The sequence below is a fragment of the Crocuta crocuta genome, unplaced genomic scaffold, assembly GCF_008692635.1.
Source record: "Crocuta crocuta isolate KB4526 unplaced genomic scaffold, BGI_CrCroc_1.0 scaffold130, whole genome shotgun sequence".
Classification (NCBI taxonomy): domain Eukaryota; kingdom Metazoa; phylum Chordata; class Mammalia; order Carnivora; family Hyaenidae; genus Crocuta; species Crocuta crocuta.
The window spans coordinates 15,848,535-15,871,726 of record NW_027527920.1 but is presented as its reverse complement, the minus strand read 5'-3'; the positions used below and the strand labels follow the sequence as shown (position 1 = coordinate 15,871,726).

At 44.5% G+C, this 23,192-nt stretch overlaps 1 protein-coding gene across 1 annotated transcript in view; it reads left to right on the top strand.

Annotated features, from left to right (window-relative positions):
• CGNL1 (cingulin like 1) overlaps positions 1-23,192 on the top strand; it is a 99,747-nt gene that overhangs the window by 11,426 nt on the left and 65,129 nt on the right. The window contains exon 7 of the mRNA XM_077748003.1: positions 6,576-6,788. Coding sequence (XP_077604129.1) covers positions 6,576-6,788 — 213 coding nt within the window. The remainder of the gene's footprint in view (positions 1-6,575; positions 6,789-23,192) is intronic.

Sequence of the window (23,192 nt, the reverse complement as noted above, 5' to 3'; positions counted from 1 at the left end):
TTGGACCTTTTCTTTCAAGCAGGCCTCGGGCCTGTTCCTTAGCACCTATTTCTCTTTATTTAAGGACCTGTATCTTAACAACCACCACATTCGTGGGATTAGACTGCTTCTCGAGGCGCTGCCTTCTTTTGAGGGCTGAGTCACAAAGACAAGGTACATTAGAATGGGGCTGTGAAAATGGGTGTATTTGTCACTGAAATATTAAAACACCATAACATGAAATCTGAAAATGGACAGGTGGGAAGATTTTCCTACACCTTAATGGCTATTTTTATGTCTACATTTTCTGTTTGCCTTCCTGACCATTGAGAGCTTTCATCCACCCTTCTGTAATTTAGGGTCCCTACAGCTTTGACACTTGCTTTTAAAAGTTCATTTGTCAGAAACACTTTTCCATATGACACTCTGTAGTCTTCATAGTTCATTTTTTAAGGAGATAAAGCATAATATGTTTCATTATCCTTGTATGTTTATCGTTTCTCTTTTTTTTTTCAAGTACGTAAAAATGTGTTGAATGTTTTTCACATGTAGCCTTTTACTACTTTAGAAAAATTTCCCAAGGGTAAGTTCCCAGAAATGATGTCGTTGAAAAGTTTATGGCTTTCAATAAAAATGTAGCTTCACAAACAGATTTAAAAAGAAGACTTTGCCATATCCTATGATTCTTGTATGGGCACTTTATTGAAAAAAAAGAGGAAGGTGTTCTCTTAGCTGTTGTGAAGTCTCTTAAGTTGCTCGATTTTCTCACTAACTGAAACCTATAATTGTTAGTTGTCCTTTTTTACCTGATTTCCTGTATCCTTTTAGGTTCATGTTAGTACATTTGACCTTGCTGTATTCTGTATCTGTCCCTTTCTTCTAAATTATTTTTGATTTTTTTTTTTTTTGTTTTATTTTTGAGAGAGAGAGAGAGAGAGAGAGACAGACAGACAGACTGACCGACCAGGGGAGGACAGAGAGAGAGGGAGACACAGAATCTGAAGCAGGCTCCAGGCTCTAAGCTGTCAGCCCAGAGCCTAATGTGGGGCTTGAACCCATGAACTGTGAGATCATGACCTGAGCCGAAGTCAGACGCTTAACCTACTGAGCCACCCAGGCGCCCTGTCCCTTTCTTCTACTAGCCAGCTAATTCAAGAACATGTCGCCTTTGCTTCTTCTCCCATTTCATGCCTAACACAATGCTAAGCAATAGAGCAAATGAATAAGTAAATTAAAAATTTTAACTCATTTTAGAATTGTCACCATTTTAAGAAAAGGGGATAATTCTGAATTGAGCCACATGCTTCTTTGCCTCTTTAAGCACAGTGTACTGAGCAAATATTGATATAATTTAATTGAATAGTTTATTGACTTAGTGATAACTAGGATAAGCATATGAACCTCAGTTTTGGTGATGTGTTTTCAGGTTGGTAATGAGAGACACAGAAAAGGAAACAGAGCACATCTGCTCTTACAAATGTTCCCAATGTTGCTGGCTTTCTGATTATTTGCCTCTTCCTGTAATGGGAGGAATATCATCTACTGCTGTCTTTCTGCAGGATTAGTTAGGGGCACAGGTAGCTTTTCTGTGCCAGAGTGGGTTTCTCCTTGGGAAAATCATCCTTACTGTTTTAATCAAATTCCTGTTACTTGTCAGCGACATTTAAAGCATGATCTATGGTTTCTATACCCCTAATAAAATAGACCCTATCTCCTTGTCACATTCAATTTATTTTTCATATCTTAATAAAAAGTGGCTTGGGGAAATACGATAACAGATTATAGTTATGGCCAAGTTTTCCATGGCATTTGACTTAGAACAGGCTCTTAAGCACAAATGAACATTAAACACTTCTGCTTTTGAATGTTTGAAAAAGGTTGAAGGGTTTTTATTTTGTGAGGCTTACCACAATCCACAAGATTTTTCATGAAATCTCTTTTAATACTTCACATTTTGTTAAATAATATTGGGCACCAATACAAAACAGAAAAGTAACATTCAGAGAGAATAAAAGAGCTTAAAAGAAGATAGAAAGAAATAGTAAAAAATACAATTTTCTTAGGATAAGCCATATAACTGACCAAAAATAAGATGACTTTATTATTCTTAAGTAATTGATGGTTCTGAACTTTAAAAAAAAAAAAAATCTCAAGTTACAAAAATGATTATGCAACAAGTTTTTAGCACCTTCTCTGTCCATGAATGCATTTCTCTCCATTCTGGGGGTAGAGGGTGAACATGTGACCTTGCTCTAAGTGCCATGACAGTGGAGTTGTCTAATTACCAAGCATCACCTTTGATGGGAGCCTACAGTGCTGATAGATGGGCCTCACTCCAACAGAATCTGGTAATGTTTTATCCCTGGCATTTGCCAAGATGCAAGTACTTAAAATATGCTGGTATTGAAATTATATTGAGCTGAGAATAGACTGTGCTCAGAAATGAGGTCTCTAAATAGTTATAAACTTGCAAGATATTACTGAATTATTATACAGATTTTAATTAAAAATTACTAAAAAATAATCATGGTTTTCATCAGTTGTGAAGTGCTGTCTAGGCCATTCTTCTGGGAACAAAATTTGCATAATTCCATATCAGCTACAATTCTGATATAAATAACACTCTTATGTATCCTTTTAGTGAGTGTGGGCCAGAGATAGGGAGCCTGTTGAACTTCTGGGAAACATTTATACTGAAGAGATCAGCATTTTTTGTTTGACCTGGAATACCTGTGAATAGGTGGTGTGTAAAGTGAGCTTTATATGGGCAAGTAAGTTGCTGCTGTGGATATTCTGGAATGTGTGTCTCAGTGCACCTGCTGACCCGACAGCCACTTGCTGCTGGTGCTCACAGCCAGGTTCCAGAGCAGACTTTTCTTTTTCTTTCAGCCTTTTTTCTTTCTTTTTGGGTTCTGGGCATGTCTTTTTGTTTTGTTTTTTGTTTTTAATGTTCATTTGTTTTTGCGAGAGGCAGAGACTGAGCGGGGGAGGGGCATAAAGGGAGGGAGACACAGAATCTGAAGCAGTCTCCAGGCTCTGAGCTGTCAGCACAGAGCCCAATGCGGGACTCGAACTCACAAATCGTGAGATCATAACCTGAGCCGAAGTCGGATGCTTAACCCGCTGAGCCACCCAGGTGCCCTGGGCGTGTCTCTTTTCTTTAGAAGCGGACCTCCTTATGGTCACTTCCAGCCAAACACGGTATTCTCTTCCATTTGCAGCTGAGAGCCAGAGCACAGTGTAATTGTTTGCTCCTCAATCCCTCTAGAGTGTGTAGGTTTGTGGTCAGGCCCGCCGAGGCTGTGTGATTAAGACAAGGGACATTAGTATCCAGGCTGTATTCTCGTCTTCCACCTTAAGCTGTGTGAATGCAGGCATGTTAGTGTCTCAGAGCTCCAGAGTTTTTTTTTTTTCATTTATGAATGAGAATAATATTAATCGCCTTGAATATTCATCTCCTAGGATCTTTGGAAATGCTTAGCACAATTCTTATTACATACTAAGTACCAAGCACAATCAATTCTGCTCACATACACACATTCATACTCACTAGGTTTTTATCTCTTGGATACTATCTAGAGAGGCATGGTCACTTCTGATTGGTATTTACTAACGTTTTGAAATTTATATACTTTCTCTCCTTTCTTTGGCTTGATCGAACTGGGAATGAGGCTACTGAGGCGATGGGGTAAAGTTTCTGAAATCTCTCTTGTTTTTTTGGTCTCTACCCTGGAAAACCTCAAGTGCTGCTAAGTGATAGGGTGAGGCGTGATCTGACTGGATTTGTTCACCCCGGACCACTTGCAATAGCCGTGGCCACAGATAACGGCACGTCAGTGTAAAACGGACCCTAAAAACCTAGGTTCTTGACACGCATTGGTGGGAGTACACACAAGGCAACACAAAGCCCAGATACATCCTGGGAAAGATAAGTGTGGGAAGAGGAACTACCTTATTATCAAAACAGTTGAGAAATGTGTCTGAGTAAGAGCAGGAAACGGGGTTAGAATCACAAAATCTGTTAGGAAGAGGCTGGCAGAGAGCCNATGGGGGCGGGGGGGTGGGGGCTGAGGTCTCTGATACCTCTTAAGGAGGGGCCAGCAGCATCCGCACCGGAATGTCCCCTTTGATACCTGTCAGGATGGGGTATATTTTCTCAAGATTTGCATATGTGTTCTGTGCTTGGTGCTTTGGAAGAACCAGAATTGCGCTAGTTACCCGGATGAATCTCTTGAGCTTTCATCTGAGCTTATCAGCGCCTGCTAACGAGATTCTTGAAGGGCTCTCTTGGTCTTTGCTGTGTGGTTCTACCCTGGGACTGGCTCAGTGCATGCGCACGTCCCAGAGAAAAGGCAAGAGACTCGATCGTCATTTGTATTTTCATCCCCTCATCAGCGACATACTGCTCAAATGGAAAGTAGTTTACCATCGCTGAGGCCTTGGCGCCACGGATGGCAGCCATTCCTCTGATTCCCCAGGAACTCCAAGAGAACAGGGTGTGTATTTACTCAGAAGCCACCAGTGAAAAAATAGACCAGTTTAGAATCTGTTATCTCCAGATTTCTGTTGCACTGCACGTGTGAATTTATGTATATGGAGAAAAGACATATTCCCAGTATCATTGATCTTTGCACCAAAAATGCAGTCAGATCTATATTCTTCTTTTAAGGGGCTGACCGTCTAGCAGGGGAGAAAAGAGAATAATCTCTGTGGACGGTCAGGTGAAAGTATGAAGTGCTCTGAGACACAGCTAAAGTCAGATGGGTATCAGGAAGGGGATTCAAGGAAGACTTCTTGTAGGAGATCCTGGATCTGAGTCTTCAGGGATTTTCTGAAAGGCAGAGGCAGGTGGGATTGAGAGGGAAGAAGGGCGCTTGAGACAGAGGATAATGTCATAGGGGCCATGGGTGAGCAACTGGATGCAGTGAACAGTTGGGTGGCAGGAGAGCCTAAACCAGGGAGGGGAGGGAAAGGCTCTCTAAGATGTTACAGAGCTAACTTGTTAGTCCTCAAGGACAAGGACAAGAGAGGTCAAGGATGCGTCCAAGCTTGTGCCACCAAGCAGGTGGTGCCATTTATAAGAATAATGAACAAAGGAGGAGGAAAGGATGGAACCTGATGAATTCACTGAAAAATATAAACCTACTGAATCCAAGGTGGCTGTGGGACATCCAGATGGCTGTGTCTGGTGGGTCACTAGAAGTGCAGGTCCGAATCCAGGTAAGAATTGGGAGGTAAAGGTTTGGGACTTACTTAGAATGAATAGTGGGGGGTGGGGAGGAGATAGATGAGCTTGCCAAAAAAAGAGTAAAGAATGCAAAGTTGCATTCTTGGGGATCATCTCAGCTTTTGGGAAGAGGGAGAGAAAAGCCAGAGAAGATGGTCATAGAAAAAACAGCCTGAGGGAAGAAGACAGGCATGTAGTGTCTTTGAACTGCAGGGCAAAAGAGAATTTTAAAGAAGCAGGTGGGGAAGATCAAAGAAGGGTCGCTCGAGGAAAGTGAAGAGGACTGGGAGGAAGCCTGGACATGCTGATTGAGAGGTCACTATGACCTTGGAGGGGCCAGTCTTAGTACAGTAGGATCCAGGGTCATATACCAAGAGATTAAAGAGTGACTAGGTGGTCAAGAAGCACAGTGAACAGAAATTATACTTTTTAAAAATTCAGTGGCAAAGCTTATTGTTGTGGTTTCCCCTTGACCCAGTGGATTCTTGTGCCTTGAGGGACAGAGCATAGATTCAAGGAAAGAGAAAAGAACCACCTGACGGGAAACAGATCGCTGATGGAGCCAGAGCAGGCTGGCGAGGGGCAGCTTGTTTTGTGGGAAGTGGCTGCGGGTGGGAGGAAGCCAGGCGTGTGGAGAAGACCGAGGTGGCGGGGACGCCGTGGCAGCTGCGTCCAGGGCCTGCCACCATGACGGGGGGGTGTCTGCAGGAGAGGATGTGTCCCAGACTTGCGGAGAGCCCAGTGGGGCAAAGATGGTGAAGTCCAAGGAATGCTGAACTTTTGGCGGGACACACTTGGGTTTAGGTAATACGATTTGTAGCAGAACGTGTTGCCCCAGTTTTGTGACTTTTCTCAGCAAGTCTTGGCAGTGAACGAGGAGAGTATGTGAGTGTGTGCCCTGCCCAAGTGCGACAGGAGCCTGGGCAGAGTCCTCCCAGTACGAGGGCTGTGAATGAAGGGTTTGACCACACGCAGGGACCCAGGGGTGGTGTGAAGTTCAGTGAGCCCAGACAGTGGACACGAGCCCATTGCGAGGGCAACAGACCATCCGTAGCATGGAAAGGAGGGGAGATGGAAAAGACACACATGCCCCCTCAAAGCAATGAAGAGAAAATCAGCTTCCCTTTTATCTTCCTCAAATCAAATCTCAAAAAAGCTAAGACAGACTGATCAAGGGGAATGATGGCCTCAGAGGAGTGAAAGGGATGAGGAGATGGTCTACACTGTTGTGTAGTGTGGGGAGGAGAGAGTCGGAGGACACGTTGGGAGGACGGCCCTTTGTCTGGGCCACCCAACTGGAGGGGACATGCGGGGCCGTTCAGCAGAGACGTTTAACCCTTGCCTCCCTGCTCATGCTTCCTCTCTCTAGGAACTCTTACAGGCAAAACAGGATCTTCAGGATCTGCTCATTGCCAAAGAGGAGCAGGAAGACCTCTTAAGAAAGCGGGAGCGTGAGCTCACCGCCCTGAAGGGGGCCCTGAAGGAGGAGGTTTCCAGCCATGACCTGGAGATGGACAAGCTGAAGGAGCAGTACGATGCCGAGCTGCAGGCCCTGAGGGAGAGCGTAGAAGAGGCCACCAAGGTGAGTCCGCTGAGCCAGGTCTGGTCAAACGCCTGGGCATGTTGGCCCCGGGCGTGAGAGTGAGAGTGCGGCTTGGGGACAGACGAAGGGGTGAGACTGCCTCGCCCACACCGGTGCTAGGTTGTTTTTCTTTTCACTACAGAGTGGAACTCAGCTTCATCAGATCGTGGAAATAGAGCTTGTTCACAAATAATGAGCTCAGCAGTGCTGCTGTTGACCATTTTGAGTCTATAAATTTAAGGACGTGGATAATGCCGTCATTAGGGGTGTGATTTGGAGGCCCATCAGGGAGCTGGGCCCCTCCAGGTGTGCCTAAGGGTTTGAAACCAAGGGCATCGAGTGGCTTTGCTTCAGGCTTGCAGACCGGAACCAGATGTCTGGAATCCTGACCCCTGCCCCTACCTTAGCCTGTTCCTTTAGGCTTGTGAAGCCTTTTGTTAAACAGTTTGGGTTCAGGGCGCCTGGGTGGCTCAGTTGGTTGAGCGTCCGACTTCAGCTCAGGTCATGATCTCATGGTCCATGGTTCGAGCCCCACATCGGGCTCTGTACTGACGGCTTAGAGCCTGGAGCCTGCTTCAGATTCTGTGTTACCTCTCTCTCTGTTCCTCTGTCTCTGTCTCAAAAAAATAAATAAATAAATAAAAGTAAAAAAAAAAAATTTTTTTAAAAACCCAAAATGGTTTGGGTTCTTTTATCAGCAGAGTTCCATCAGGGTTAATTGGCTAAATTGCCCGAGCCCTTGTGAGATAATTTTTCTCTTAATTGAATTCTTGGCTTCTACAACATAGATTGTAAATTATGTTGAGGTTTTTTGGTGCAGGCCTCATCTTGGCTGTTGAAGAAGAGAAAAAGCAATGTTTTGAAGGGGAAAATGCTTTGAAATAATCATGCCATCTTTAGGGACTGGGAGGGATTACAGAGTCTAAAGTTTTGTAGAGTCTCTGCAATGCACAGGTTAAATAGGATGAGAAAAGAACTCTTGATATTGTTGGCTTATTCTGTGATGACTATGGCGACGCTCTGAGCTCATCGGCCCCCTTCTCCCCTAAGCTCCATAGTGATTCACTGATTTTCAATTATGGCATGGTAATTGCAAATGACAAGAAGTGAAAGATGGTTTTGTTTGTTATAACAATAAAGGGTCTGGGAAATAGTCTGTTTGGGGTTGTTATAACTGAGACAGTTTTTAAAGAGCTTCTCATTGATTTGCCTTAGGTTTTTGTTTTGTTTTGGTTTGGGTTTTTTTGGAGATTAGGTTTAGTTTGAAGGAAAATGGAAAGTGACTTAATTTTCGTTGCTTTGAGGGGATGTGTCTGTTTTTTCCATCTGATTTTCTTTCTGCGCATCAGCCTGCTATGCTTATTCTTGGCCTTTCTGTGCTGTTGTTTCATGGGGGACGTTCTAGTAGGCTGTTGAGTAAGATGATTCTCCTTTGAACCCACATGTCTTTATCACTTTCAGACTTGACATCAAAGCTCTAGTTAACATGTTTATTCTTTGAAGGGTAGTTGAGGATGGTGTTTTGGGCATACATACAGTGATCTGAATGTAAGGAACGTTAAACTTGTGCCATGCATCAGATGCAAGATATGTTATTAGAAGCTTCTAGGTCCTCTCACATATATGGCAAGTGGGGAAGGGAAACTTGGTACGTAAAAGAGGACCTTTTTGTTGTATGGAATCAAGATCATCTATAGAGATGTAGTCTTTCGCATTAAAACAATTTTTTTTAAATGTTTTATTTGTTTCTGAGAGAGAGAGCATGAACAGAGGAGGGCCAGAGAGAGGGAGACACAGAATCTGAAACAGACTCCAGGCTCTGAGCTGTCAGCACAGAGCCTGATGTGGGGCTCGAACCCATGAACTGTGAGATCATGACCTGAGCCGAAGTCCGACGCTTAACTGACTGAGCCACCCAGGCGCCCCTCACATTTTGACTCTTTCAAAGGTCAGTATTGTATGTTAACGTACAGCATTTTAAAAATGCTTTAATTTTGAGAGAGCACAAGCGGGGGAATGGGTGGGGGTGGTGGTGACAGAGGATCTGATGCAGGCTCTGCAATGACAGCAGAGAGCCTCATGTGGGGCTTGAACTTATGAACCTTGAGATCATGACCTGAGCTGAACCTCAACTGACTGAGCCACCCAGGTGCCCCAAGTACAGCATTTTCATTAGGCCAATTTAAGAAAGATACCTTTGTTGACCCAAATGGGTTTGTGATAGAAATGACAGGGGAGATAACCAAGACTTATCATTGGCAGAGAGTGTAAGGCTTCTAAGCACCAGGAAACTAAGAAGGGGGTGCACCTCAGCATCCAAAGGGGTGCATTCCAGCAAGGTTCTTGGCCCCCAGGTCATATTCTATAGTGCTATCAGGATCTTCCCCTGAAAGGACACATCTGATCATGTCAGCCTGTGCTTAGAAGCTCTCTTGGCTCCATTGCTGCAGACTTTTTTTTTTTTTTTTTAATGTTTTATTTATTTCTGAGAGAGAAAGAGAGACAGCATGAACAGGGGAGGGTCAGAGAGAGAGGGAGACACAGAATCCGAAACAGGCTCCAGGCTCTGAGCTGGCAGTCAGCACAGAGCCCGACGCGGCGCTCGAATGCACGAACCGCGAGATCATGACCTGAACCGAAGTCGGACCCTTAACCGACTGAGCCACCCAGGTGCCCCGCCCCATTGTTGCAGACTTAAGTGCCAAGTTGTTAGTATGGTAGGTGATACGAGTCCTTTTTCTACCTAACCCCATCTCCAGAAAACTCCACGTTCTTTTAGTCCTTTCACCTTTCTGTACATGTGAGCTGGTTGACCCCCTTCCACTTTACTGCCAGACCACCCCCTTGAGAATCCTTCAAGACCCTCTCCAAATGTCCCCTCTCCCCTGTGTTGGTGACTGGATACCTCCATTCCCCTTGGTGGGGTTAGTTGCACCTTCCTTAGGACTTCTGTTGTTCCCTTGTTATTCATCTCCTGTAGTTGCTATGATACCGTGTTGTAACTCGTCATGTCTACTGACTTCCTTAGACTCTGAGCTTCTTAAAGAAGCACAGGGGACATTTTTATCCTCCCTTTTCTTCCTAGAGTGGGAGTAGCAAACTTAAGTACCTCAGGGCCCGGACAACGACATGAATATGTGGACCACTGGGCGTATTGTTGGGGGCGACAGTAGGGCATGGTGGAGATTGTGGCAAACTGGAAAGTGTGCCCTTTGCTGTGGAGTCCATTGCTTCTCAACTGCCATTGAAAGTTGTCAGTGAAGGACTCCTGCCCCATGTTGTGATCTCTCAATTTTTTTTTAAGAAGTCAGATATCTGGAATTTGATGTGAGATCGCCTGATGTTTAAATTAGCAAGAAAAGAATGATATAGACCAAACTCAACCCATCTGCAGGCCTCTGGCATGTGATCTTTGTCTCTTGAGTTCAGCACAGGGTCTGGCACAGAGTGACATCTGCGTAATTTCTGATGAGTGAAAGGAAGTGGATGACACATTCCCCTCGTAACTGGGTTTCCAGTCCCTGGTGTGTGTTTTCTCTTGGCTTTTCTGCGCTTGAGATGTGGGAGGTCTTTTAGGAAACTTTACTTTTGCTCTGTGAATTCCTTCACACTGCTTTTGCGTTTCCCAGCAGTTTCTTAAAGGGCGTCACGATTGTGTTTTTGTCCCTTGTTTAGCTTTTGCTTTTGAAGGTGGTTGCTGAACAAATGTGAATGAATCATATCTAGTGAAAAAAATAAAGTCAATTTAGCAGACAGATGCTGCCTTTTTGTTACATTATTTACATGTGCGTATTCAATAATAGAATTTTAAGGTTATTCTATTAACTACTTGGAGAAGAGTGAATTGAGTATAATTTTTTAAGTTTATTTGTTTATTTTGAAAGAGAGGGAGGGACAGATAGCAAGAGAATCCCTAGCGGCTCTGTGCTGATGTGGAGCTCGATCTCAAGAACTGTGAGATCATGACCTGAACTGAAATAAAGAGTCAGATATTTAACTTTCTGAACCAACCAGGCACCCCTTAAATACAATTTTTTAATTTGGTATCTTGTTTCTTAAATGTGTGCACTAGCCTTTAGCCTTTGCCTATTTCAGGGAAAGGACTCACCCACCACTGTGACTAAAAACTGACATTTCTTAGAGGAACTGCATTGCGTTAAAAAGTTTATTTCCTTGGTATGTCTTAGGAGGCAGCCCAATTTCCTGGCATCGGTTTTTCTAATTTTTGCCACTGCCTCAGGGCCAAAAACTCCTAATGTGTTATTTTATTGTTGTCAAGTAAAAAATATTTCATCCTGGCCTGAGCTTGAGCACTAAAAGTTTTAAATTACTAGAACATTTGGTGAAAACTGCCAAGTTATACTAAACATTTTACAGGTAATCCAGATAGAGACTCTGACATAAGCAGCTGTACCTTTTTTAAGAATAGAATGATTGCTTACCAGATGAGAATTCATGAGTGCCATGTTTTTTTTTTAATTCTTTAAAATATATTTATTTTGAAAGCAAGAGAAAGCATCAGACAAGGGAGAGGCAGAGAGAGAGAGAATCCCAAGCAGTTTCTGCACATTAGTGCAGAGCCTAATGTGGGGCTTGAACCCACGAACCATGAGATCATGACCTGAGCCCCAAGTGCCATGGTTTTGAGGCATTTCCTTGTGCAGCAGAGGGAAGTGTACCTTCCCCTCCGAGCAGTGGTGATTTGGGGTGTTAGGTGAGCTACTTGCGTTCCCTTCCCATTGAGAAATGGATCTTCATGTTTGCTAGAAAAGGGAATTCTATCAGACATTCTTTCAAAGGACCCTTAAGGACTTTGACACTGTATTTTATAACATACTTCTTTGTGCCATGTCCTTTTATATTCTTTCTAGTTTTGGAAAGGAAATATTCTCTCTCCCCTTGGATTTGTGGCAGTGGCTGGAATCCAGGTGAGGAAATGGACCGTCAGTGGGGATGTGAATGACTGCTGTCTGGTAGAAAAATGAAGCCGTTAGCTTCTCTTTTTCATCTGTACCCTTTCCATCTTCAACGCTTTGTGCAGAAGAGAGGTGCAGACAGTTTAGTGTTTTCAGATTTCCCAGAGAGGAGGCTCAGCTCAGATTTGCAGTTCCTCCAAGGAGTTCCCTGGTTGTTTCTTGGACCTTACCATTGCCAGGGACCAGTGAATGCTGGAAATCTTGTTCTGGGTTTTTTCTTCCCTCTCACACTGAAGACTGTCATCATTTGACACTAGGCATCCCCATTGTGCTTGGCATTTAACAGGTGTTCAGTAAATGTTTGTGGAGGACGGGAAGGGACAGAAGAGGAGATGCCCTTTGAATCCTGACAGTCCTAAGGCAATAGATTGTTTTAGGGTGTCATTTATGAATTTAAATTGTTTCTTGTGAAAATGACCAGATCTTGTCTGTTGAGAGCAGTTTTATAACGTTAATGTTGATCTTCAAAGGACTGATTGGTGTCTAAAAGATACACGTATTTTGAGGGTGTTAAAAGAGCCACTTTTACTTTTGTGTAATATGACTTCTGGGCCATTAGGCCGTCTCAGGGCCCCAAAATAAGCAGCTAGTCAACAAATCTCTCTCAGATGAGTGGATGAGGGAAGTGGAAGGAGGATGGAGATGTGTGAGACTCTTGCCATCCTTCACTTCTCCACTTGTATTATTTGTAAATACAGCATTTATACATTTACTTACTGAACCATTGCCAAGTGCAAGGTATGGTGAAGGTTATGAAGATAAATCAGAGAAATGTACCTTCCAGAAGACTGAAGGGGAGAGAAGTAACGCTGAAGCTGAGAGCAGAGTGGAGAAGAGTAAATGCCCCAAGCAAAGTGTGGCTAGGTGCTGTGGGAGGCGGCTTGTGCTGGGGGAAGGGGGAATGTGGAGTGGAAGCCGAGTGCTGTTTGAGCCTGGAGGCTGAGGACATTTGAGGTGCCAGGTCCAGCATATTCAACACCTCGTAGGTGGGAAAGTGAGATGTGGCTCTGGGCTGGAGCCCGGGGTGCAATAGAAGATAAGATGGTTACAGATTGAAAGAGACTTTTGAGAGGCAGAGACCCATATCCAACACATGGACCATGTTTGGAGAACATTCTGGAGTTCTCTGTCAGACCCTCCAGAGGGTCTGACAAACCACCTGCAAAAAACAAAATGTATTTCAAGTCATTGGGGACATTTAAACACTGTCTTTATATTTAATATTAAGAAATAAAGTAAGCAAAAATTTTAGGGGTGATGATAGTTTTAGTTTTAAAAGTTTATTATCGATTTATTTTTAGAGAGAGAGAGAAGAGAGAACACCATCATGGGAATGGCAGAGAGAGAGAGAGAGAGAGAGAGAGAGAGAGAGAACCCCAAGCAGGCTCTCCGTGTCAGTGTAGAGCCCGACACAGGACTTATTCCCACAGACCATGAGATCATAACTTGAGCCGAAATAAAGAATCAGATGCCCATTCGACTGAACTACCCAGCTGGTCCAATAGTGTTACTGTTTTTAAGAGTCTTTTATCTTAAAAAAATTAAGTTTATATGTGGAAACTAATTTGACAATAAACTATTTGTAAAAAAAAAAAAAAAAAAAATTTATTTATTTTGAGAGAGAGCATGCGAGCACATGAGCAGGGGAGGGACAGACAGAGAGGGGAAACAGAATCCCAAGCAAGCTCTGCACTGTCAGTGCAGAGAGCCTGATGCTGGGTTTGAACTCACGAACCATAAGATCACGACCTGAGCTGAAACCAAGAGTTGGACACTTAACCAACAGAGCTACCCAGGTACCCCAAGAGTCATTTATCTTTTTAAAGAAACTTACTGAAGTCTCTATAGGTGAAATGGTAGGCTATCTGGACTTTGCTTTAAAATAATCCAATTGGGGGCGCCTGGGTGGCTTAGTCGGTTAAGCGTCCGAATTTCGCTTAGGTCGTGATCTCGCGGTTCGTGGGTTCGAGTCCCGCGTCGGGCTCTGTGCTGACTGCCAGCTCAGAGCCTGGAGCCTGTTTCAGTCTGTGAGTCCCTCTCTCTCTGACCCTCCCTTGCTCACGCTGTGTCTCTCTCTCTCCTAGAAATAATAAATAAAAAAATAATAATAAAATAAAATAATCCAATTGGATTGGAAAGTGGTTGAGGGTATGGATGAAACAAGATTAACCATGTGTTGATAAATATTAAGCTGCATGATGGATATGTAAGAGTTCATTATGCTACAGACTCTACTTTTGCTAATGTTTAAAATTTTTCATAACAAATTTTTATTTATTTATTTTTAAATGTTTAAATGTTTATTTTTTGAGAGAGAGAGAGAGAGAGAGAAACAGAGTGCAAGTAGGGGAGGGGCAGAGAGAGAGGGAGATACAGAATCCCAAGCAGGCTCCAGGCTCTGAACTGTCAGCACAGAGCATGATGCGGGGTTTAAACTCACGAACTGTGAGATCATGACCTGAGCCAAAGTCGGACACTTAAACAACTGAGCCACCAAGGCTCTCCACAAATTTCTTTTTTAAAAGAACACAAAAAGTCAAGATAGGAAAGGTAAGGTGGAGAGGGATATGAGGACTCATTGAATATCGTAATGTCATGATACCTATGGTGAGGGAGCACCATCGGTTTGTTATGGGGACCTCATGGGGACATGCTTTCATAGCGGTGACTTGCAGGTAGGGGAGTTAGCAGTTGGAAGAAAGGTTAGAAATAAAGAGTGAGGAGGATGGTGCTGTGGGGTCGGGCCGGGGAGGGTGGCCAGGAGAGACAGGCCTGACCGGAGAGTCCCACAGGGGTGCCATGATTGGGGTGAGGGACAGGGGTGCCATGATTGGAGCTCAGCCCAAGGTATTGACTCGGGTGCTGAGGCCTTTCTGGGGATGGGGACGTTCCAGGTGAGGCTTCTGGGGGAAGGTGGTTGGTGAGAGGCAGGACGGCCCTGTTGGGTGGGAGGAGTGAGCCAGTCCATGAGGGTGGGGCCACTCCTGGAGGGTCGTGATGGCACCAAGAGAGGAAACCAGCAGAAGAGGGTAGAAGGGTAGGAGGACGCAGGAGCAGAGGAAGGACGAGAAGCGGCCAAGTCTAGTAACAGGAAAGCAAGTTGGAAGAGTATTGCTTCTGGCTTAATGAGTGATAATAGTTGAGAAACTTCTAGAAGCAGTCTGTTTCTGCATCACAAATATATAGAAGTCTCTGTGCTTCCATCTTGTTTTGCTCTGTATGGTGTAAATTCTTTCTAACGTTACCACCCACATTTTATAACCTATAATGGTTCTATACCTTTCATTCAGATTCAGAATGGTGAAGCTTTCTTTCCCCCCACAAAAGTGTCCTCAAATTATGGCTCCATGTTTGTGTTTCACTGAACAATTTGGAAATGTCACTTATCTTGTAAAAATAGAGATGAGCTTCAGTGCCCCTTTCTTCGTGTCACTTCTAGATTTTCCCTCCTCCTCTCCTACCGATCTGTGACCCGTTCCTTTAAAAGCAAAAGGTCAACAGAGGTTAAGATGGTAAAACCGGTGCTAATATCAGGATCAGTAGAATTGCCTTCCCTAAAGATAGGGCTAATTCAGTGAGAAGTCTCATTTCTCTTTCTCCATGGGAGGGAGGGTAGTGAGGGAACCTGGAAAATATTCTTATTTCCCCAGCTTTCTAACTTCAGATAATCGGCTTATCCTGGATGAGGGCTGCTGAGAGCAGGAGACGTGGCAGAGTGGCAAGCAGGTGCTCAGGTAAAGGGAAGGATCTCTTTTCCACCGACTCAGGTGCGTCCAGAGTGGCCCAGAACTTTCTATCAGCAAAAGTAAAATGCCAAAGATTCAAGGTTAAACAAGGTCTCCCTGGGGCGCCTGGGTGGCTCAGTCAGTTAAGCGTCTGACTTCGGCTTAGGTCATGATCTCACGGTTTGTGGGTTCAAGCCCCGCGTCGGGCTCTGTGCTGCCAGCTCAGAGCCGGGAGCCTGCTTCGGATTCTCTGTCTCCCTCTCTCTCTGACCCTCCCCTGCTCATGCTGTGTCTCTCTCTCTCTCTCTCTCTCTCTCTCTCAGAAATAAATAAAACATTTAAAAAAAATAAACAAACAAACAAGGTCTCCTTTCATTTTTTTCTTGCTTTTTTTTCCTCCAGAAAAGACTCTTTTAATTAGTCTTTTAATAAGTGCATTGCTCTTTGGCATTCTGTATTTATTAAAACAAAGCTACACAGGAGGCGTGGTGTGCTATCCTAGCATATTTGTTTTAGACCCACCATCTAAGCCCTAGACATGCTGCCTCCTTGCTGGGACTCTGATCCCAGGTGCATGGGTCCTGATGCACCTCTTAGGGAGCCCTGGTGGACATAAACAAGACACCTCTGCACTTGCCTCCTGGTGCTCTCCCTGCGCTGCTGAATTCACTTGCTGTGGTTTGTAGAAGACAGAGTAAGAGTCTCAGACACAGCCATTCCTTCTTCATCAAATGTTTGAGTATGTTTTACCAGTGCTGGTCGCTGAGGATACAAAGGTAGACACACCATGGTTTCTAGCTTTAAAGATCTTTTATTAGTCTTGGAAAGATGTGCAAATAAGAGGATGATAAAGTTACGGTGCTATGGTTGAGGCATACGGGGGCGGGGGGAAGTCAGGAAAGGCTGACTGCTTGGCTTCAGATGGCCAAATTCAGGAGGGAGGTAGCACATCCGTTCTGTACCTTGACACCGTGAGTGTCTTTTACATACCAAATACTTGAGAAGTAGAAATGAAAAAGATGTTCCTTTTCCTAGGACCTCTCTAGGGGTTTCTGCATTTTAGCACCCTTTGAACCTATTGTCTTTGTCCTAAACTCCTTTTAGTAAACTCAAAAGTTAACAGTTAGAAATCCTGGACAGTTTAAATACCCTAAGTGCAAGGCAAAGAAAGAATGTTGACCTGGGAGATGAGTTAAAATAGATTTCATTTATTTAAAGAATCAGTTAGATAGCAGTCACTGTTAAGACTTCCAGAGGGTAGGACCCCACAAAATAAAATATTTACAAGGAGGACCCCTGTCTTTCCTGGCTCGGACTGCAGCCTTTCAGGAGCCCTCCTCTGGGCCTGCTGTCCTGAGCCGCTTTGGCTGCTGCTGTTGTGTGAGAGCATCGCAGTGCAGGAGGGTGAGCTGATGCCGAGTCGCATTAGCTGGCTTCCTCTCATAGGGATACGGTAGGACATGGGCCAGGTTTTAATGATGGTATTGTGAAGCTTCATGAGTGTGCTTAAGCAGGAGGGCATTTTTCTGCAGCTCCCAAGGGAGGGGTGGGGAAAGCAAGGCTTTCAGGAGACCCAGCGCATTCGGATGACCCAGAAAATCTAAGCAAATTCACATGCAGTGTGAAGAGCAAGTGGGGAAGGAAGTTAAAAATCGTGTCCTGGCTTCAGGAAGAGCGACAGAACAGCCTGGTGGGCTGTCCCTGCCCTGGCTGACACAGGCTTTGAGTCTTTGGGAGGAGAGAGGAGAGTGCCTGTCTGCTTCCCATCTGTACTGAGGAATGACCAGAGGGCGAAGCTTAAATGATTGAGGAGATGTGATGTGAGCATCAATTCTTAACCATTGGGAATGGGTTGCTGATACAGTTTGTGGAATCTCCATCAGTCACTATTCCACTCATAGTCATTAGTTAATTAAGCAGCTATCTACCGAGCATTCCATTTATGCCAGGCACTGTCCATGCTGGGTTGTGGGAAGAAAACAGACTACGGGAGACAGACCTTATTCAGTTAATCACATGTATAAATGTGTCATTCAGTTGTGATAAGCTCTTTGAAATTGGCGGAGAGGGGGAAGGGGGAGCTTCCTTGAGGAAAATGATGATGGACATCTGAAGGGTGAATAAAAATTAACTAGATTAAAAAAAAAAACTCAGAATATTCCAGGAAGAGGAAAGATCATGTGCAAAGGGCTTGGTGGTGGGAGGGAGTGTGGTCTATGCAAGATGTAGAGTGAAAGCCAGTGAGCCTGGGCTGTGCTGGGCAATGGAGAGTCTGGTGTGAGAGGAAGTAGAGAGGAAGGCAGGGACTAGTTCTTGCAGGCTTGTACACCTGGAGGATTTTGTTCTTTTTCCTAAGAGCTATGGGAATCATGAAAGACTCTTAAAAAAAAATGTTTGTTTATTTTTGAGGTGGGGGAAGGGCAGAGAGAGGGAGTGAGAGAATTCCCAAGTAGGCTTCACGCTGTTCGCACAGAGCCGGTGTGGGGCTTGAACACATGAACTGTGAGATCACATCCTGAGTCCAAACCAGGAGTCAAATGTTTAACCAACTGGGCCACCAAGGTGCCCCATGAGAAACTTTTAGTGTGCATGTTTGCGTGTGTGTGTGCATGTACGTGAGAGAGAGATGGAGGCAGACACATACACGCACACATGCACCAGCAGATTTGCTCTGTAGAAAAGTGTGCTCTGGTCTTTACAAATGGGATGGAATGCCCTGGATGGTTTGTTCATGCTGCCATGGAAGACGGAGACACAGAGTCTCTCAGGTCTCTTCAGCAATCCAATTCCATTTTTAATGGGGTTGTTACCTGCTTCTCTCTCTACTGAAGGGCAGAAAGGGAAGGCAGTAGGGTCATGGAGGGCCCTATTTTGTTGATGAGGGTTTGCTCTTTGCCAAATGCTGGTTGCCTGAATTTGTAAACTGGGCCCATGAGCAAGTGGATGAGGGTAGACAGGGACCAAGGATGAAGGGGAAAGTTTGCTTTGTTGGTGGTGGGGTTTGAAGGAGGAACATTTCATTTGTTTCTTGTCTAATACGGTTGTTATAATGTCCCAGGGCTGAAAATGTATGCATTTACAGAAGTAGTGAGAATAATTAAGTGAGGTGCTTGCCTGTCTCCCCGAATGGAATGAATGTTCTGTGATCTCTGAACCATCCATGGACATCACCCAGACTTCAGGTGTGTGAGCAGGACAGGAGTGGTAGCCATTCACCGAAGGCCAGTAACCAGATGCGTGTCCAGGTGTGGCTACAGTCAGCCCACCAGACTGGGCAGTGTAATGAGAGAGGGCTATTTTAAATAGCAAGGGACCATCACAGCCAGTAGACCATTGCACATAGTTAAATCCTTAACATCTGAAAGGGAAAACCACTTCAATTTTATTACCAGAAATCCTACTTAATCTCTGTTATACTTTCTCAGATCCTCTATACTCTCTCTGACCCTCTAAACTCTGCCTGATGAATATTTTTCTAAAGACTTGCCAAGATCATTAAGTAGATTTCTACTTGGTGGAAAAATTTGGCACTGTTATTTGATCTCGTGAAGCAGAAAATGGAATATGTCATAAGCTCTAAATCCATTAGATAAGAAGCAGTGTGGAAACAGAAATATGTACAACATCGGGGCACCTAGGTGGCTTAGTTGGTTAAGTGTCCAGCTTTGGCTCACTTCATGATCTCTTGGTTTGTGAGTTCGAGCCCCACATCGGGCTCTGTGCTGACAGCTCAGAGCCTGGAGCCCGCCTCAGGTCTCCCCCTTTCTCTGTACCTCCCCTGTTCACACTCTGTCTCTCTCTGTCTTTCAAAAATAAATAAAAGTTAAAAATTTGAAGAAAAAAAAATATGTACAATGTTAAAGCAAAGCAGGATATGTAAAGCATTTGTGGTAGCCAGCCTCTGAGATGGCCCCAGTGATCTATGCTTCCTGAAACTCTTGGTGCTTTATGGTCTCTTCTCATGTTGAATAGAGCTGATCTGGGTGACCGGAAGGAAATGGTAGAGTATGACTTCCGAGGCTAGGTCGTAAGAGACACTGTAGCTTCTTCCTTGCTTCCTCTTTAATCACTTGCTCTGGGGGAAGCCAGCTCTTATGAGGGCCCATGGGCAGCCTATGGAAAGTCTCTTGTGGCAAGAGACCGAGGCTTCCTGTCAACAGCTGTGTGGGCGCGCCATCTTGTGACTGGATCCTTTGGCCCCACTCATCTTCAGATGACTGCAGTCGTGGCTAGCATCTTAACTACAATTTATCAGAGACCCTGAGCCAGAACTACCCAACTGAGTCACTTCTGAATTCCTTGTCTTCAGAAACTCTGTAATAATAAAAGGTTAGTATTATTTGAGACTGCTAAGTTTGGGGACAAGTTGGTATGCAGTAAGAGATAACTAATACCACAGTTTGACAAAGCCATCTCTTCTACGTCGCATTTCCTAATAACTGCTGTCTCCAGCAGAACTATAGCATCCTGCCACACTGCTGGGCTAGTTTTTGTTTTGCTGGGCTATTCTATTAGGTGATATGTCATGCTCTTCATCTTGAAGGATGGATCATCTTATCCTTTGTATCTCTGATACTTTGCAGAGTGCTCAATAAGTAGTCCCTGTGTAAACGAATCAGAATGTACAAAGGCAAAACAGAATAACAGCTTCAGGAGAGGTCAGGGTTCTAAATCTGGCTCTGCCATGGACTTGATAGAAGTTTCCTGGTCCTTGTTTTTATTGCCTTTATTGTAAATGGATACCACCTGTATTAATAAAGACGAACGAAAAATGAGTACATATACATATATGCTTGTGCACATATAGACAATCTCAGGAGGGATGCAAAGCCATACATGGCGTTTGTCTTTCAGGACAAGCAGGGGGATGGGATGAGAGGAAAGCTCTTTAAAAATAGTGTATAAAACCTTTTAGACCATTTGAGTTTATCCATGCACAAAGAAGTAGAGTATGATCTGTCTCCACTGGGTGGGCCAAGAGGAACCCTTGAGTTCAGTGATGAATGTTCACTTTTTCTCACTGGGGTCTCTGTCTCTGTCTTGTGCCCCCGCTACCATCTGCTGCCCAGTCTGTGGCCTCTGTGCCCTTGGTATCCATTCCGTTGGCACATCTCCTTTCCCATGGATACTGCCCTAGTTCAGGCCTTGTTATCTTCAGCCTGGGTGATTTCAGCAGCAATTTTCCTGTATCCCCTGATTTGGTCCCTCCACACCATACCCTCTTGCTGCAGGTGGGCCAATCCACAGCCACCCCTCCAACTCCCCCCTCCCCTGTGGCTTCCCTCCCATTACAGAGTCCTGCACAAGCTGCCTTTCTCCCGCCTTTTTAGCCGTGGTCCTCTCTGTTGTCCATGATGAACCCAGCAAGAAAGATGCTAAACAGAAGTGTGTTTCCGTCCCCACTCCATGCTTTCTGCCTCTGGGCCTTTGCTCTGCAGTCCCTGCCAATCTGGAAGCCAGTGTGGTGCAGTAGCCATAGTAGACCAGACATGGGTCTGGTCTCCACTGCCTACTGGCAGGGAGGGCCTTTTTGGGGGTACACTGTTTTATTTTGTAGAGTAATAATGCCCATGATTTTTTAAAAAATTCAGTTTCTATGCACCAATCACCAAAATAACTTCGATTTTCCTCCTTTTCCAAATCCTTGTAACTCCTTCCACCTTTGGGAGGTAATCTGTGTTAGTGGTTCTTAGCTAGGAGCGATTCTGCCCACTTTCCCTGGGGGACATTTGACAATGTCTGGAGATGTTTTTGGTTGTCACAACTGGGGCAGTGTTACTGGCATCCAGTGGGTGGAGGCCAAGGATGCTGTTAAACGTGCTACAATGCATAGACCAGCCCCCCTCCCCCCCACCTGTGTTGCTGTTGAGAAATTGGAATCTGTGTGTACAAGTATATGTATATATGTGTGTGCTCACACATGTGCACGGGAACATGTGTATATGTTCTTTTCCTTTTACACAGGTGACTACTTTGTGACCTTAATCATAGTTGGTGAACGATGACTGAATAGTTTGGCAAACCACATCTGTAATCCCCAGAATCCTCTTCTCTCAGTTGGGAGAATAATACTAACAGCGCCCGTCTCTAAGAATTGTACATATTGTGGCCTCAGTCTGTCTTTTCTGACTTGCTTTCCTGTGCCCTCCTCCTGGACTTCCCCTGTGTCCCCTTGGCACCCCCCTGCCATTTTTCCTCTGTCTCTGTTCAGGCTAGTTGTCTGTCTCCAATGTCCTTCCCACCCCTGAGCCCCCATCTCTGCCACTTAGAACCCTGCCGTCCTCAGGGCTGAGCTGACATGCCTTCTTTGTATGGTCCAGCGTCTGCTGGCCCTTCTCTTCAAAATCCCCAGAGCCTTTTCCCCTCCTAGGGCATTTATCATTTCGCTTTGCCGATAGCTGTTTATTCACTCAGCTCATGGAACATCGTGTGAAGTGATGACATCCAGCATTTAAAGCAGAAATACAGAAGGGATCACTTTGCTTTGAGGAGGTGGGCCAGGAAAGGGAGTTCCTTAAGAGGGAATGAGGTGTGGTTGAGTCTTCAGAGTGGTGAGAGTTAGTGAGGTGACTTTAAGGGTGGGAAAGGGCATTTCAGATGGAGCGAACTTCATAAGCTGCGGCATGGACATTTTTGGATTGTTCTCTCCTGAGATTTCAGTGATAGCCATTTTTCTTATTTGCTTTTGGATCCTCCATAGCCTTACCCTAGTCAGTTAATAGAATTGTGTGTGTGTTCATGCACTTATCCAATAACTATTTTTGAGTACTTTCTATACTTGAAGTGCTCAACAGACAGAAATGGATTTAGACGTATTGTTGGTGGCAGATGGATGGCAATAGAGAACCATTAGAATAGTAGGTGGCCTCTTCAGTGATTAGATATGGTTTAGCGACTTTTAAGCTACAGATTAAGTCATGTCATGTGTGGTGACCACACGTTAGGATTCTGGAAATGCGTGTGAGCACAAGTCAGAGGCAAATGTAATGGAAAACTCCTCCTGCACTGGTGGTCACCAGGGAACAGAACTTGTTTGAGCCAGCATTGTTAGGTTGGTTTCATGAGACACAAAATAAAGGGCAAGGTGTTCGTTCCACAGGGCGATTGCAGTAGTTTTCGCAGTAATGAGTAAAGCAATGTTGTTTTGTCTGCAGTGAGTAGGAGTTGGGTGGGAGAAGGGACAGGGGAAAGGTTGGTTCCTTTCCTAGGAAATTCCAAAGTGCCGACGGGCCTTATCCTTGGGGACTTACAGACGAAGGGGAAAATGTAGCTAACTGCACATATTTCTCCTTTTAACGCTTCTCCTCGTTTTCTTTCTTTTTGTTTTATTTGTTAAATTTCTGCACATGTTTCTCAAGTGTGTGGTCCAGAGAGAAGAAATACTGGCTGTCTCTGGATTTAGGGAAACTCTGAGTCCACTTACAGTTAGAATAAAGGGCTGGATGTGCTTCAGAGACTTTTTGAAACAAGACTGGGGATAAAGTCAAGCAAATAAATGACAGAGCCCAGAAGAGTGGCATTGAGATGGATTTGAAAGTATTCGGGCAGATGTGGCATGGGAGCATGTGAAAACTTTAGTCTTTTCCATCCCTGAATTGCCCAAGAGCTAAAGATGTGTTCTGCACCAGGGAAAGCATTGGCTATAAAACCGTGCAGGGAAAGCTCCGATGCCTGCACATTTACTTGGAAAGCACTGCGTTCTT